The sequence below is a fragment of the Cetorhinus maximus genome, chromosome 15, assembly GCF_964194155.1.
Source record: "Cetorhinus maximus chromosome 15, sCetMax3.hap1.1, whole genome shotgun sequence".
In the NCBI taxonomy this organism is placed as follows: Eukaryota; Metazoa; Chordata; class Chondrichthyes; order Lamniformes; family Cetorhinidae; genus Cetorhinus; species Cetorhinus maximus.
This window is the reverse complement of record NC_135893.1, coordinates 73944050-73961478: the sequence shown is the minus strand read 5'-3', so window position 1 is coordinate 73961478 and position 17429 is coordinate 73944050. Positions and strand designations below refer to the sequence as shown.

The following is a 17429-nucleotide window of genomic DNA, read 5'->3' as shown; positions in this document are numbered from 1 at the left end:
TTGAATATTGTCTCCCTCTCTCTGGAGTCTCCTGTCTCCCTCGCTCTGAAGTCTTATGTTGGCCTCTGTTGGCATGTTCAGGGTTACCAGCCCAAGCTTTAGACTTGCTCCAGCAGAGATGAGTGGCTGTTGCGTCCCATCTATGATCTGGAACTTGAGATCTTCCTTCTTGCCACTGCATCAAGCTGTCAGGCTAATTTGTTCTCTCATCATGAGTATCATACCATCATATAGCCTCAATTTTACTTTCAAGGGCTTCATTTCCTGATCAACATATTGAGCCACTTCACACAGATCTGTGAAGGTCATTATGTTGTATGACGCCCCATGTTTATTTGGCATTCTTTGTACGCCTGATACTCTCCTTCTCCGCTCATCATGGTAACAGTCACAAACCATTTATCACCTATAGATTTGACTGACCAACGTGTTTTATGGTATATAGTTCTTCATCAGACTCATCTTCTGATATCTCTTCAGTGACCATCTGTATAGGCTTGTGTTGCTTCTTTCTGGTCAAGCACATGTGTGAAATGATCCTGCTTCTTGCAGTTAAAATGCTTATTTCCCCATGCTGGACAATCTTTCTTTTCTTGTGCATGCGTCCTCCGCATATTTGCATCCTGCCCTTTGTCCGTGATTGCTCTGCTCTTTTAGCTTGGACTGTCTCTCAGCATAACGTATCTCCAGGTCTGCTCTGCCATACATATGCTCTAGCTGACGTTTCACAACTTCTGCATTTTGACACAGATCTATCGCTTTCTTTAGCATCAGTTTCTCATCTTTCAGTAGGCTTGCTCTCACTGAGGGGTCTCTCATGCCTAAGACCAATCTATCTCTAATCAGATCATCTTTTAGCTGTCCAAATTTGTGATTCTGCAAGCTGCATTACTGCCGTCACATAGTGTTCAATGGTCTCGTTTTCATGCTGAACTCTAGTGTAGAATACTTAACGTTCATATGTAACATTCACTCGGGATTCAAATGTGCGTTCAAGGCTTTCAAATTCTCTGTCATCTTTTTTCTTTGCTCATCAGTTAGATTTCAGGTAGTCTACACTTTGTAGCAGTCCTTCCCCAGCACTGTTAATAGTGTGGCTACTCTTATTGGTTCAGGCTTGTTCAATAAGTCTTTTGCAATCTCAATTTTGCCATTGTAAGTGGAAAAACTGCCAATTCTGCAACATATCACTGTTCAATTCGACTGGAGATGGGATTGGAAAGTTTACAAAGTTTGCCATGTTCACTCAGTACTTTTAGTAGCTTTCTGCAGATTTGTACTTTTCTGTCTGGCTTTCTGAGCTGTCTCTCACTTGCAGCTTTGCAGCCTTTGTCTGATTTCCTTTGTCCTTTTCAGCAAATTGTGAACCTTTTCGTGTTTGTGGGTTCTCAATGTCTTCTCTGCACCTTTTCCTGGGTTCAAAGATCTACTTTGTCTCCATTTCTGTATGCCATGTTTCATGTATAAGGACTACAGATTTCATCAGTGTCTGTCTCAGTGAGAGTCATTATTGAATTGATCTTAAGATGTCTGCCTCCAGAGGCAGCCTCATGGCATAGTCACATGACTATGGAAAAGCCAGATATGTCAATCAGACTGGTTACATTTCAAAACGCAAATAAAGCATACTGACACTTGTGCTGACAGTTGCTGTTTAACATTAATAAGAAATAGATCCGAAGTTCCAATAAATTAACATGCAAAATTGAAATGCAGCAATTTGGAAGTAGTAGTTCAATCTCACATTAGAATGCTTGAGTTTCATTCTAGTGTTTCAGTCAACATTGTCCTGGTTAAATCAGCATTTTACAGTCAACCTTAAGTAACCATTGTTCCTTAATTCACTACAATAACTATATCTGTGCAATTAGGTAGGCATTCTGTTTCTCTTATTAAAAAAAAAGGTATAGTCCATAGTCATATTCTGATTAATTGTTTCAAAAATGCTTTTCAGATTTTATTAGCCTTTTGTTAATTGTGGGGGAAAAAAATCTCCAACTTTCTATTAAATTTGTACAATTTAGTGAAGAAAATAAGTCCAGAATTCAAAACAACTTCTCTATTGTCATTTACCACAGTCTCTGTATTACTTACCAAGGTATGTTTTCATCTGGTTATAGTAAGTGACTAGATCACTATTTTGTCTCTCGATTATGCTTTTTGCTTTGCTGTATATTAAGGTTTTCTTTGATTGAGAGCAGGAAGAAATATCCAATGGGGTTGCATTGCTGTATGAAAATAAACAATAGTCAGCCAGTTATGTTCATGGAAAATGATATTCTACAAGTTTAGTATTACACTCAACTAGTGATTTTTTCAAAGCATTATTCAGTGTTAGAGGTTTTATAAGAACATGAGTACCAGAGGTATTAGTATTACTGGGCCACTGCTTTATCAGCATTGGGGGTGGGCATGGTAGTACTGGGATGGAACATCAGGATTTAATAGTACCTTGCACAGGCACCCAATCCCTGGAAGCACTGGGTGGAAGCTTTCAGGTTTCTAGGAACACTAGAGGGAGGTTGCATTAGCTGCTTACGATTTTGCATTATCAGGAGAGGGATTTTGAGAACAAAGGACTTTTTGGAGGAAGTTCTTAAGGTCAAAGAGCAAGGGAGCACTGGGAATGTGAAATAGAAGTCTGTGGATGTGGGATGAAAGAAGCTTGAGGAGTGAGATCCTGAGCTTCAACAAAACTTGGCTGGGGAATTTGAAGCACTGGGGCTTGTTCTGGTACTATTAGCGGCAGCAGGGTTTAACACTCCTGAGTGGGAGGGGTGGCCAGAAAAAATGACCCCCTTTCCTTTTCAAATCATTAGCCTTCCCCCGATGTCATGCATTCTCATTGTCACTTTGTCCATCATCAACTGGTTCCGTTTTTTCTCTTTATTCTTTCATGAGAGTTGGATGTCGCTGGCCACGCCAGCTTTTCTTGCCCATCCCTAACTGCCCTTGAACTAAGTGGCTTGCTAGGCCATTTCAGAAGGCAGTTAAGACTCAAACAAGTTGTTGTGGATCTGGAATCACATGTAGGCCAGACCAGGTAAGGATGGCAGATTTCCTTCCCTAAAGGACATTAGTGAACCAAAGGGGTTTTTACAACAACCAATAATAGTTGTCATGGTCACCATGGTTAGCTGAGGCTATCTTTCAATTCCAGGTTTATTGACTGAATTTAAATTCCACCAGCTATAGTGGTGGGATTTTAACACATGTCCCCAGAGCATTAGCCTGGGCCGCTGGATTACTAGTCCAGTGACATTACCACTACGCCACCATCTCCCATATCTTTATGTTCTTATTGTCAAGTATTTAAGCATACATATTCTGTGTTAAAATTATAGCAAAACAAATTATGGGCTGGAAGTACACAGTTTCTCATATGGACACCCAGGATGGCCCACAAGTACCATATTAGCGTGTTTGCAGAATTATTCTGTCCTTACTAAAAAGATAACTTTCCGCGTGGTGGGAGGGTGTAATTACAATAAGGCAACTCTACAGGAACAGTTTCCATTATAAATGTAGACATAGAAGCTCATAACAGATATGTGTGTAGTCATAATTTTTTATAGATATTAATATGCAGATGTATCTACAATAAGCTGCTGAATCTGTAAATGGAATAATGTTAGTTATACAAGAAGGTGAGGCGAGAGTGACTGCCCTTGACATCAAGGCAGCATTTGACCGAATGTGGCATCAAGGAGCCCAAGCAAAATTGGAGTCAATGGGAATCAGGGAGAAACTCTCCACTGGTTTGAGTCATACCTAGCGCAAAGGGAGATGGTTGTGGTTGTTGGAGGTCAGTCATCTCAGCTCCAGGACATCAGTGCAGGAGTTCCTCAGGGTAGTGTCCTAGGCCCAACCATCTTCAGCTGCTTCATCAATGACCTTCCTTCCATCATAAGGTCAGAAGTGGGGATATTCGCTCATGATTGCACAATGTTCAGCACCATTTGTGACTCCTTGGGTACTGAAGCAGTCCATGTCCAAATGTAGCAAGTCCTGGACAATATCCAAGCTTGGGCTGATAAGTGGCAAGTAACATTTGCACCGCACAAGTGTCAGGCAATGACCATCTCCAACAAGAGAGAAGCCAACCATCTCCCCTTGATGTTCAATGGCATTACCATCACTAAATCCCCCCACTATCAACATCCTGGGGGTTACCATTGACCAGAAACTGAACTGGACTAGCCATATAAATACTGTGGCTACAAGAGCAGGTCAGAGGCTAGGAATCGTGCGACGAATAACTCACCTCCTGACTCCTCAAAGCCTGTCCACCATCCACAAGGCACAAGTCAGGGAAGTGATGGAATACCCTCCACTTGCCTGGGTGAGTGCAGCTCCTACAACACTGAAGAAGCTGGACACCATCCAGGACAAAGCAGTCCGCTTGATTGGCACCACATCCATAAACATTCACTCCCTCCACCACTGACACACAGTAGCAGCAGTGTGCACCATCTAGAAGATGCGCTGCAGGAATTCGCCAAGGCTCCTTAGACAGCACCTTCCAAACCCACGACCACTACCACCTCAAAGGACAAGGGCAGCAGATAAATGGGAACACCACCACCTGGAAGTTCCCCTCCAAGTCACTCACTATCCTGACTTGAAAATATGTTGCCGTTCCTTCACTGTCACTGGGTCAAAATCCTGGAACTCCCTTCCTACCAGCACTGTGGGTGTACCTACACCACATGGACTGCAGCGGTTCAAGAAGGCAGATCACCACCATCTTCTCAAGGGCAACTAGGGATGGTCAATAAATGCTGGCCCAGCCAGCGAAGCCCACATCCCGTGAATGAATGAATTAAAAAAAAGGTATTTGAGGCTTTGCTTATACTAATCTGTTAAGCACGTTTTCTCATTCTGCAGCTATGGTACAGCTGTGTTGAAATAGACAGTTACTTTAAAGCAACAAAGTCCAATTGCAGTAAATAGAAGATCTCAAGGTCAATTCAAGGTTAATTTTTGTTGCAGAGGGAAATTTGCAGATTGGGCAGTGCTTGTAAATTTCCAGTTCCTGGTTAAAAGAAACCAATGTAAAATGAGTTATTTTATTCTGTATGAAGCTTGAAATGTGATGTATACATGCAATGTGCCCATTTAAACACAGAGTACAAGTAATTGCCTCTCAGTATCTTGGATTTCTTTCTTCAGAGAAGGGACACTTACCTGATATCAGTGGGACTGATTGTCTGGAGTTGGTTTTCATCAAGGAGACACAACACGCTACCGCCAATAATGTTCAATACATCTGCATTTAACACTCCAGGTGCATTCAAGTATCTTGAAATAATGGCTTTTCTCTGAATATTAGAAGAACAGAATGTTAAGAGAATGACTATAGCTGCAGCATGTCAACTTATTTAAAGTGAATTTCATATGACAAGAATTTCAGCATATTTCATTCCTTAATTCACATTTTTGGTGGCATTTAAGTTTGTCATTAAATTGTAAAGAGCATCTCTTTTTATTTCAATTGGACTGTGGATTAAGATTACAATGGCTGCCATTTGAAAGACATGTCTACTGGAACAGTGTGAGGGATATACACAATGTTGCTGTCCTGGAACAGAGTGTGCCATGAAAGACATGATGGTGCTGAGGAGGAGTCTGATATAATGGGGAACTGCCTGGCAATGTTTTAATTGGCTCCTGACCAGGTGACCAGGGTTTGTGAGAGAGCAGTGCAGCAGAATAGCTCCTAGCCTGAAAAGAGAAAAGACCTAAAATCTCTTTCTCCTGTGTGTGTAAGATTCCAGTAATTCTACAATAATAGCTGGCTGTTTCTTTCCCTCATATCTCTATAACCTGCTCTCTTTCTGAAAAACCCCTGTCAAGAGAAAAAGGAGAAAATCACCATTAGAGACACTGGTGCTCAACCAGTGAACTAAAGACTGAAATTGTTAGGAGTACCACCTCGTGTCATCAACAAAGAAATGAAAGGAATTTAGAATACATAGATCAAATTTAACCATCGAATCCTGTACTTTGGAATAGGTGCTATTGAACTGTTTTATCCCACCATTAAAATCCATGTTTTTGTGTGTCTTATGTGCCTTGTATGTGTGTGAATAGGGATTTAAGAAGGGGCAGAGTTTAGGTTATAGAGTTAGAAATTAGCAGTTCAAATTTATTTCTTTTGTCACTGGTTAAAGACAATTTGTCCAATAAATAGTTATTTACTTGTTAAGTTTAAAACCCGGTGCTTGTATTCTGTTAACCTAAATTAAACAATTAGGTGGTTTGATCAAACTTTTCACAGTTGTCACGGCTCGGGGAGCAGTGGGGCTTGATATTGCAGCGCACTATCCCTAGTGAGTCATGGCAAAGTTGTTTAGGACTGTCAGTGTCAGAGTGTACTCCGATTACGACTCCCCGTTAGCACTACCACAGCAATTACGATCAGTTGCAGAATTGGAACTCCCTCTAGTCTGCTCAAGTGTCTAGCTCCATTAAGTGTCTTCTAACCCCAACCTCAAAGCAGCATTAAGAGAGCATTTCCATTTCTCCTAGCAGCAAATCTGGAGAGCCTGTTTGGTTGAGATTACCAACTTACTTTAAATTAATAGCAACTTTGAGCTGAATATCCATTGAGAATAAAAAGTTGAGAATTCCAAAATCAATTTCACAAAGAATCTTTATTGCTTGGATTAGATTTGAATTTAGATCTTAGAGATAATGAATTGTATGCTCTATCTGCACTACCCATTTCCCCAATTGTAAATACTTTGATGGGAGCATTATGAAATGAGTGATTTTATAGTAGTAGAATTCTCTACTGCAGTCACTAAGCCATAAGCAAACTATAAAACACATCTGTTTTTCATCATGGAATGTTAATGTTTTCATATGTAATTTCTCCATTTGCCAAATGTTGAAAGAATAGCAAAGAAATGTCAGTATGTCAACCCAACTGACCCCATTCCAGACTCCTCTTATTGTCCTATATTTCCATGTAACCAGGAACAACTAAAGTCCCAGCCCAGATTATTTGAGTTTTAAGGCAGATATTCTTTGAACCAACACAATTCCTCAACTTAATTATTTTTGTTACAAATTTCCTTATATTACTGCACCGTGTTATCACTCTGGCTGTTTGGCAGTACAGCTGAAATGGTCTCCAGTTTTGTTACATTCCAAGTGCTGATTTCGGTAGAATTATACACAACAGCGATGTAACCCAGTGACAGAACCTTCTCTTCTGGTAGCCCATGTGGATAAATCTGTTTCAGAAAGACCCAGAATTATAACATTTGTTCATATCATTGTACAGAAGAATTTAGAAACAAAATAAGGGACCAAACTTTTGATCCTTTTCAACAGATAGTAGCAAGGATAATTGAAGTAGTAAAGAAGAAAACATTACACCCAACCAGAAATGTTTTACATTTGTTGTAACTTTCACAAGGACGACTTTAAAAGGGTCTTCCACATATTTGGCGACCTGATGATGTAAATTAAATGGTGGATCCACTGATGCCATTCAGCAGGGCAAGTTGCTGGGGAGCCCACTGGATAGTGAAATTTTAGATTTTTGCTCTAGGTTAACCAGCAGTAGCTCCACACTTTCTCTTTGTGTTGGAGCCACTCTGGGACATTCCCTTTTGCTGACGCTAAAATACCCAAAGAGCCTGCCCTTATTAGACATCAGCAATAAAATAAGTACAAACACATTTTCTAGTACTTTTCTCCTATGAAAAATGAGGGGGAGGGAAGTCAAATGAATACTAGAAAAGAATTTCTCCTGTGCTTCCTTCAGGTCATAGTTCTTACCAGATGCTAAGCTTTTAAACCTTGTATCCTCTGTATAAGGGGGACTCTCTCCTCTATAATTTAATGAGGCTCTCTATTTGTATGCATTATATTTCCCCCCATTTCCCTTGTGTGCTTGTCTGCCAGACACCATTCTTGGTTAATAGCCCATTGAATTATCTGCTGTCATGGAGTTGAGTGCTCTTAAGTAACTGTATACTGGAAAATGTACATGAACAGCCAAATGTCTATGTCTCTCCTCCACTGATCCAACACTTAACAGAGAAAACATGATTCTGATGAGGGTGAGGAGGTCCTTGTTGGTGATGAGGCTCGCGCACTGGCCAGATGAGGCAGGCACACTTGGGAAGCCCTCATAGCTGCCAGGTTTGTGGAGGATGATGATGACATGCAGTGAGGACACTCCATAGACCTTCACATAGCCTCTGAGAATGTCTGACTCCTGTCTGACCGAGGGCAGCTCGCTTGCGCTCCATGATCAGGGCCATCTCAGAGACGCAGCCATGAAACTTTAGACGCATCTGTTGCTGTGTCCACCTTCAGCACCTCAGCACTTCAGGGGCTGGCGCACAGCATCATTGGTCGCAGATGCTGGTGTGATGGGGGCCAGCCCCACCTTAAAGGTGCTGAGAGCACACAGAGAGTATGAGAGAACTCTGTGGCGCCTGCCCACTACATTCTGGCAGCAATGACCAGCACCATCGAGGTGCAGGCATCAGTAATGTTTCCAGGGATTGTGAGGCTGGACCATTACTGTAGTCTGAAGGCCGCAAAGAGCACAGGGAAGAGGCCCTGGACTGAGACACCTGCCTTTTACCTTGTGCGGAAAGGTTTCACATCTGAGTGACAAGAACACCGCTCATCATAACAAGGAGCCACAGGCAGGGAGACATTCTTGGGAGGTTATTGACAATAGTGAACATTATGTACAAGTGATTAACACCCGTGCTCAGGCTGTGCAACTAATTCTCCTTAACTGTCCTAACCCTGCCGCTACGTCTTGGTGCTCCTCGGACATCCACAGCGGAGGTGGTGGTAGCCTGCTGACTATGACGCTCTGTCTGTGATGACATTGGCGCGCATCCTTTGGAGGGCCAAGACTTGGAGAGCCTTGGTCTGCTTTTGGGGTCCTGCTGTGTGGCAGTGATACCCTCCTCGGCCTGTGAAGCTGGATCTTCAGAGGTCACAGGAAGAGGGGAGTCAGATGGGCTGGTCACTCCCAGAGTCACCTGGGTGGATGGCCCCAGAGTGTGCACCTGCTGATCCTCCTCCCTATGGGTGCCCAAGGGCTCCTGGCTGACTCCGTGAGCGGAAGGGGTAGCTGGAGTGTAATCGAGCTGCCCAGCATCCCTCTCGCATACACACTGTTGGAGGCCAACTATGGCATCAGTGATGGAGTTAAGCCCGCGCAGCATGCAGGAGTGACATCCTGGACCAAGGTCTCCATGGCGGCCGCTATGCTGCCAGTGTTGACCTCAGTGCATTGCAATGCCGGCGCTATCACCTCAGCCTGAAGACGGATGGACTCCTTCATCGTGCCTTGCAATCTGAGGTGTGTAGAGGACACTCCTTCCTGTTGTTCCTAGTTTGCCTTTGCAGCTCCAGCAACTGTGACAAGACCGAGTCCAGAGGCTCATCATCTGACTCGGACTCAGCAACATTTTGGCCTCCAGCAGTCCTCCGAGAGCTGGGGACCTGGGAAGTCCCTGCATCTGTCTGCTGTGGATCGGAAAGTGCAAAGTGCTCACTAGATTGTGATCCTGAGGCTACTCTAAAGCTAGGTCCCACCGAGGTGTGTGTCTCTGCGCTGGTGGGGGGTGTGGGTGAGCACTGTGATAGGACTTCAGGAAGGGTGCCTTCAGATTCCTCTTCAGAGATTTCTTTGGAACTTGTTTGGAGACTCTGGGCCGTGGACTCCATCAGCTGTTTGGCAAATGAGCTTGCAAAAGCAAGGGGAGATAATTAGTGCATGGCAGTGGCCCGTGAAAGAGGACACATCACTCACAGTGTGGTTGTCTGATGGGTGTTGCACTGCTGGATCCTCACTTGGTAGAGCAGGACCAACCTCACCATCAGCACAGGATCGGTCCTGGTCCTCGCCGACCAGCTGGATGGCTCTGTTTTCGAATTCTGTCAGAACTTTGAATTCTGGCATCCCTCCACCTGTCCACGACCTTTCCCTCCTGTTGTGTGCCAGCTTGTCCTGCATGAATAGAGATGGGAAGAGTGTATCTGGATGCCTCCCGGGCCAGATGATAAGTATGCCTGGTCTGTGTGGGTGGTGAGTGGTCCCATGGATGGGATGAGGACAATGATGGTGTGTGTGAAACAGTGAATGGTGATGTCCCTTGCACTGGCAATGAGTGAGGGCCCTGTGGATGTGTGATGGGTTTGTGAGTGTGAGAATTGGGAGTGATGAAAAGAGTGACTTACCCTGACAGAACGGAGGAGATCATTCATCCTTTTGTGGCACTGGGTGGCTGTCCCCCTCTGCAGGGCATTCGCGGTGATCACTGCTGCCACCGCCTCCCAAGCCAGGTTGATGACATTGCTACCCATCCTGTGGCCAGAGCAGGGGTAGAGCACATCCTGGCGGGCCTCCACGGGCATCCAGCAGTTGCTCGAGGGACCCGTCGTTGAAGCGGGGGGGCAGCAGTCTTTTTGCCTTTGCTGGCCATGTCTCCCAGGCAGCGGTGGTGAGCTGGTAGTGATGAGCGCTTTGCTGACAGCTGCCTGTTAAAGATGATGGCCGGTGTGATGCAACAGTGGGTGATGGTGAGTGAACGAATGACAGCCCGCTCGCCATGGAAATGGCGTGTTTCGAGAGAGTGAATGTATAATGAGGCGGGCTCGGGAAGATATGGTGTGAAAACCTGCCATTTTCATCGGTGGGTAGGACTCCATTTTACCCAGCTGCTACCACACTTAGTGCAATTCTGGGAAAATTCCGCCCTTGGTTCTACCCTCTATGAATGCTTCCCTCTGCTGTGGCTTGTCAGTGCTGTAGAAGATGAAATCCACCTGCTTACTGCAAAGTGAATTTTGCACTACCGCTGGTAACCAGCAGTTTAAAATAATGAAATGACCTGGCAGTATTTAGATTACTACTACCAGCAAAGAGAGGTGAGGAAAGCCAATTCAGCAATTTGCCAACAAGAAGTAACACCAGCTGGGAGCATAGATCGGGACAGCACAAGCCTGCAGGCCACAATTTCTTGGAATGTGATTCCTGCTAGGAATCAAATAATCACCCTGGGATGTCCAGCTATGTTGATTCGTAGTAGCTGGGTTATCAAAGGATAATTTCACCTCTGAAAAAAAAACCTGACCAGGAAGAAATTTAGTTATGTTCATGATTTATTGGGCCATTTTCAAAAAAATCTAATTCTATTTGTGGTATCTCAGCTAATATCGAAAAGCTGGAAAGAGGGGGTCGAAATCTGCAACTTTCTCCCCAAAAATGGCTGTGGATCCGGGCCAATTCAAATTTTCAAGACTGATATTAAACATTTTTTTGTTCCATGTCCCTTGATGCAAGGTGGGTAAATAGAGTTAAGCTACAGATCAGACATGGTCAACTTGAATGGTGGAACAGGTTTGAGGAGCTGAATGGCCTTCTCCTGTTTCCAGGTTGTCCTATTGACTCCAGCCCAAATACCTTATTGTATCAGGTTGCTGCTGTGAAATTAGGCCACAATTATATTCTACCAGAAATAGCTGCTTTGCTATCTGAAACATATTGACAGAGATAATTCACACAATAAAATAGCAGGATGGACGGGAAAAAGAATTTACAGTACATGTTAAGATAAGTAAGCATAAGGATAAAGCAAACTTTTGAATGTAATTATTGTGTAAATTTAAAGCTTATGATTCTTTCGATATAACTTCCCCTTCACTGACGGAGAAAACACTTGTTCATTTGAATTACACCTATACAAAGGTCGCCAGGTACATATCTCATCAGTCTCTTGCTTAAACTGACAATGCTTATTCTTCACACCATGCATCTTTACCTGATTCAAATGATTTTTGAGAACTTGAAGTTGTTCTTTAGAAAAGGCAAGATTTCCCAGCTGAGACAGTTGCTCATCCAATACATTATTATCCAGACATACATCCAAATCTGCTGCTCCATATTGTGCAGGTAGCATTACATCAAAAGTCTTATCTGCTGTTATTTGACCAATTGAGCACCCTGCAAATACATTAATTAATAAAAGTGTCATTAAGTTTGAGAAACAAATGTAATTTAATGCATTATTATAAAAGCTGATGTTTTTAAGTCTTCCCTCCTGAATGCGAGTTTTATTGTGGTTCTAGAATTGTTCCCATGTTTGTCTCCTTAATGCATGAGCTGAGACTATAAGCATCAGCAAGTCTTTCAACAGCAGAGGTCATCTAGCTTCGTAAGGCTGAGTAGCACACCAGGTGATGCACTGACCCACTGAGCCACCGGAAGGTTCTATCCAAATTCTTTGATTGCCTAGTCAATGGGGAAGATCATCCTGTTATTACACCTGGGCACATTTCAGCACACCGCATGGAGGATAACTGGACAGGGATGATTACTTGCCAGTAATGGAAACCAGCGGAATTTCCTCTGTGTTATGATAATTGAATATGCTTGGTAATCTAATAAACCCAACAGCAATAGCAAGAAAATCTAAATCCTATGTATCGATTTTTCTATTGATTGCAACTATACGAGTGAGATGTTGATTTTCCTTGGTATTAGCAGCCATGAGTCAAAGTTGCCATTTCTCTCTGAAATGTCACCAATCTTCAACATGGGTAGGGGAAGAATTAAAAAAAAACTCAAATCACACAAAACAGCAGCAATATGGTGAGCGGAAAGCAATGTTATGACAGGATCAGCTAGTAAAGGGTGGTGTGAAACCTGGGGAGTGTATTCCGGGTCAGCAGTCAAGGACAGTTTTCAATGAAGGTCGAAAATTCTCACTGGAAGAACCAAAAATGAAAGGAGAGAGAATATCTTGAACTGAGGGTTATTAAAGCACTAATGCTTCACGACAAATGACTTTTGAGATAAATATCATTTAAAAGTGAACTGGGAAAATATTTGATAAAGGAGAAATATGAAATTATTGGGGGAGTGGCAGAAATGGAGAAGGCGCCAGCATAATCATCTGACAGGAAAAGTGGCCACCTCCTGTGCTGAAATTTCTATGATTCCATGAAAAGTTTCTCTTATCGAGTCAGTTAGCAACTATTTAGAAATGTTGTTGCTGGGCTGAGTTTAGGATGATGTCAAACACCAAGCCCACTGCCCTTTGTGCAACTTCTGTTTTGTTCAGGTCGGTGTATAACCATCAGTTTTGGTATGTCAAGTCCAAGTGCAGATCAACTTTGACTGAGGTTCCCAGTTCAGAGTTGGCACCTTTACGTGGAATCCAAATTCATAAGAGGAATACAATAAAAATCAATCATCACGGTCAGAAGTAATGTGATTAGAACGTAAAATGATCAACCTGCAAGAATGCTTCCAACCAGAATTGACAACACTGCATAAGTGATTACGTACCAGTTGCACGTTTTGACATTGTCACTAAGGGTAGTTTCGAGAGTAAATTTCGTTGATTTTGGATTTGGAATCTAGATTGTCTGCTCACATACGGTCTCAGCCCTTCTAAAATAACAGTCTGTGGAGGGAAAAATATCATTATAAACAATAGAAAACTGCTGCCTTCAGAGAAAAAATTTTTTAAATACAAGATTAAATGTTTGTCAATAAAGTTTACATTTATCAAAGTGCCTAAAATGTCCTTAACCTGGATTGCCCTTCATGTATTATTATACTAATAGGGCTTAGCACATTTGTTGCAGCAAATATCATTGTCAGATATTGGAAGTGTTAATCCATTTAATATAATTTCAGAGCCTTTTAATGATTTTATACCTTGTTGACTTTACTCCATGTATCTTTATTCACAGCAAACACAAGTGTATCCAAATTTCTCAGTGTGAATGTTGTCCATGTGGAGGGATCACTGAAGACAAATTAAAAAAACAACTTGGGTAAATTACTGTACAATTAAGGAGGAGTGTTAGAGATTACTACTGCTACGCAAAGCATTTTATTCAGATAAAATTAGTTTAAACATTGCAGAAAATTGCATTTTATTTAAAGAATATAGGCATTACAGAACTAAACTTAGATATTCATGTTACAGACACATTTCTACTAAAATTATACAAAAGGAACTTACGGAATGTTATAAAAATGTTACAATCCTCATAGTACAATGACAATTATACAATTCTGTAACTTGTATAAAGCCTTATGTACAATCTATCACTTTTAGTGCATTCATTTATAATTTTATTAAAAATTAACACTAAATTCCCACTTCTTAGTGTTATCAATGTTTATTGGACCTTTCATGTTCAGTGCAAAATATTATTTTGAAAACTAGTATATTTTAACAGTACAGAAAACATGAAGCTGAACGAGAACTAATATTTAGGTAGTTTCTATTAGTATCACCTACCATGTCAAAGAAATGGGTATGTTGAAACTTACCCAAATGTGCTATTTTTACTGTTGAGCAGGGTATCAATAGCACTCTGTTGAATGGATGTATAATCAGCACAATTTTTCAAAGCCTCTAATATAGAAATATCAGCCTTTGAGATGTTTCCTTCATAGTCACAGATCAAATTATTTAATGTTGTCACATCGCCCTTTGACAGATTTTTATTGGAAAGTTTCTAAAAGTAAGAATAAATATAAAAATGTTAAGGAAGTGAGCAGTATTTTTAGTTTATGTTCCTTTTCTTTAATCTGCCAGTCTGCTTAGATCTTGCTGAGCTATTCATAATTTTCTTGGCACGGAGGACAGGTATTAGAGCTAAATAGAACTGGGGCGGAATTTTTCATCCTGCGGACAGGCGTGCGCCTGACCTGAACGGGAGTAAAATAGTGCGCGAGGTTATTGCACACTCGTGTAATATTTTGGTCAGCGGGGTTGGGCGAGAATTGGCTGACAATTAAGAGGCCTATTAAGGCCCTTAAGCAAGTAATTAAAAGTTATTTTTCACTGCCTGTCCAGCTTTACAGTTGGTGGGTGGGTAAATAGACCAGGCGGCTTTTGTATTTTATACGAAACCTCATCCACAGATGAGTTTTCCAATAGTAAATAAAAAAATAAACATTTTTTAATATCATTTTTTAACATGTCTTTCTTCATGTGGCTGAGTCACATGTGGGGACATGTTTATATCATTTGTAAAATCTTCATTCTTTGATTTAAAATTCTTCAGCTCCCTGAGGCAGCTCTGTGCCTTCAGAGAGCTTTCAGTGCACGCTCCCCCGTGCATGCACAGACTTCAGTGATCGTGCTCCTCCACCCTGCCCCTGGCAGCGTTGAGGCTCTCAACATGTGTTTCAGGCTGGCTGACCGTTAGTTGGCCAGCCACTGTAGTCACGGGCAAAGCCCGATTGTGGGCGGCGGTCCGTTTCATGGACGTTCCTGGGCCCACCCAACGAAGGGAAAATCCTGCCCCTGGAGTTTAATTTAACTGACCCGCCAGAAGCAGGGTGGGGGAGGTGGAGGTTAGAAAGATGCAGAGTTTTAATTCCATAGCATGATGTCACCAATTGGTTCCCTGCCTGGAACTCAGCATATTTGCAGGCTTGGCTTCCAGTTGGATTGGAACAGGTTTGCAGAAGCTGTGGGGCAAGGTAGGTCCAGTGATTGGGGGCGATCTCAGTCAGGCAATCCAAGGGTCCAGGGACATTGGTTATGGAGGTTGACGATTTGGGTAGGGGGATTGGAGGCCTCAAGGAAGCAGAGGGGGAAAGAGGGAGGGGTGCAAAATTGGAGGGCTGCGGGTGGGGTGGTGGAAAATCGCAGACTTGGGGGCAGGAGTGAAAGGATTTGAGGTCTAGGAAGGTGATCGGAGGCCTGGGGTTGGGGAGTGGGGTGGAAGGTCAGAGCCTTGTAGGCCAGAAGATTGGGTGGCAGGGGGTGCCCAGGCAGTTGCACTGAATCCAAGAGGTATGTGTAAAGGCACACCTCTGGAACCTGCAGTTCTCACCTGTAAGTAGCTGCCAGGTTTGCCAAAGATTGGGAAACTCAGCTGTCCATAGTTAAAGTTGAATAGCTGGATAACAATGAGGCTCACAGCATTCAAATATCAAACACTGCTCCCCCTCCCCGCCCTGCCCCATCCACCTTCCTGCCTCAGCTGAAGCAAGAAGTAGGTTTGAGGCAGGTTTTGGTCAGGATGCTGAATTTTAAGAGATTAATCCCCCACACCAAACCACCCCTTCCCCCTCACATTTTTGTTAAAACTTCTGCCATCCATTACACAGAAACAGGCAATTTGGCCCAATTTGTCTATGTAGGTCCTTGTGTGCCACAGGAGCCTCCTCCCACTCCCATTTATTTAACTATATCCTCTATTTATTTCTTCCTCATGTGCTTTTCTAGTTTCCCCTTAAATGCATCTAAGCTATTTGCCTCAACTACTCCTTATGTTTCACATTCTTATCACTTGTTGGTAAAGAAGTTTCTCCTGAATTTTCAATTGGATTTATATTATATTTATGACTTCTAGTTTTGGATACTAATACAAGTGGGAAACATTTTCTCTCCATTTATCCTATTAAATCCTTTCATAATTGTAAAGATCTCTATCCGGTCACCCTGCTGCCTTCTCTTTTCTAGACAAACATGGGCCATTCTGTTCAGCCTTTCCTGAGAAGTATATCCTCCGAGTTCTGGGGATAGATTTTGGAAGCCTGCTACTGGTATCATCCTTGTGAATATTTTTTTGCATCTTCTCCAGTGCCACTGTATCCTTTTTGTATGTAGACCAGAACCGTGCTCTAACTGAGGCTTCATATAAGCTTAACATAATGTCTCTGTTTTTTAATTCTATGCCTCTAGAAATGAACCCTAATGTTTGATTTCTTTAAAAATGGCCTATTAACCTATGCATCCACACTCTTAGATCCCTTTGCATCTCCACCTCATTCAGATTCTTATCATCCAAGCCTCCTTATTCTTCCCAGCAAGGTGCACCACCTCACAGTCATCTGTATTGAAACTCATTTCCCAATTACATGCCCATTCTGCAAGTTTATCAGCGTTTTCCTGTATTTTGTGCAGATCCTTTGCATTAACTACGCCTCCAAATTTGGTGGTGTCACCCTCAAATTTTGAGATTGTTCTTCTGCTTTCCAAGTCCAAATCATTTAGGTAAATTGTGAAGGACACCGAACCCTGTGAAACACCACTTTTTGCCAGTCTGAGTAGCTACCCTTAACCCCTATTCTGTTTTCTGTTTTGTAGCTAGCTTGTTCCTGAACCTTTGAGAATGTTGCTGTTACTATGCCAATACTAATCCCAAACAAGCCAATAAGAAGAGATGAGAAGTCAAGTAGCTATAGTTGATATACCAAGATTCCCTGTTCCCAATAAATATCTGTTGCTCCTTTTGATGGTATGGCCGAGATAGAGAACTACTGTGTCAAGAATTTTCTTGGGGCATTGTGCACACTTCCACTGTAACTTCAGTACAACCTATGAACAGGATTTCAGCCAAATTTTCACCACAGTTATGACAGCTTTGCAGAGAAGCTCTGAGGAAATTTACCCCCATGGACATGA

The 17429-nt window shown here is 42.4% G+C and overlaps 1 protein-coding gene across 1 annotated transcript in view; it reads right to left on the bottom strand.

Moving 5' to 3' along the window:
• Positions 1-17429, bottom strand: part of LOC144690297 (uncharacterized) — a 152518-nt gene that overhangs the window by 4597 nt on the left and 130492 nt on the right. Inside the window, exons 47-53 of the mRNA XM_078557651.1 lie at positions 14336-14523; positions 13712-13802; positions 13337-13454; positions 11808-11989; positions 7095-7241; positions 5188-5321; positions 2095-2228 (exon numbers count right to left, since the gene is read on the bottom strand). Of these exons, the coding sequence (XP_078413777.1) occupies positions 2095-2228; positions 5188-5321; positions 7095-7241; positions 11808-11989; positions 13337-13454; positions 13712-13802; positions 14336-14523 (994 nt within the window). The remainder of the gene's footprint in view (positions 1-2094; positions 2229-5187; positions 5322-7094; positions 7242-11807; positions 11990-13336; positions 13455-13711; positions 13803-14335; positions 14524-17429) is intronic.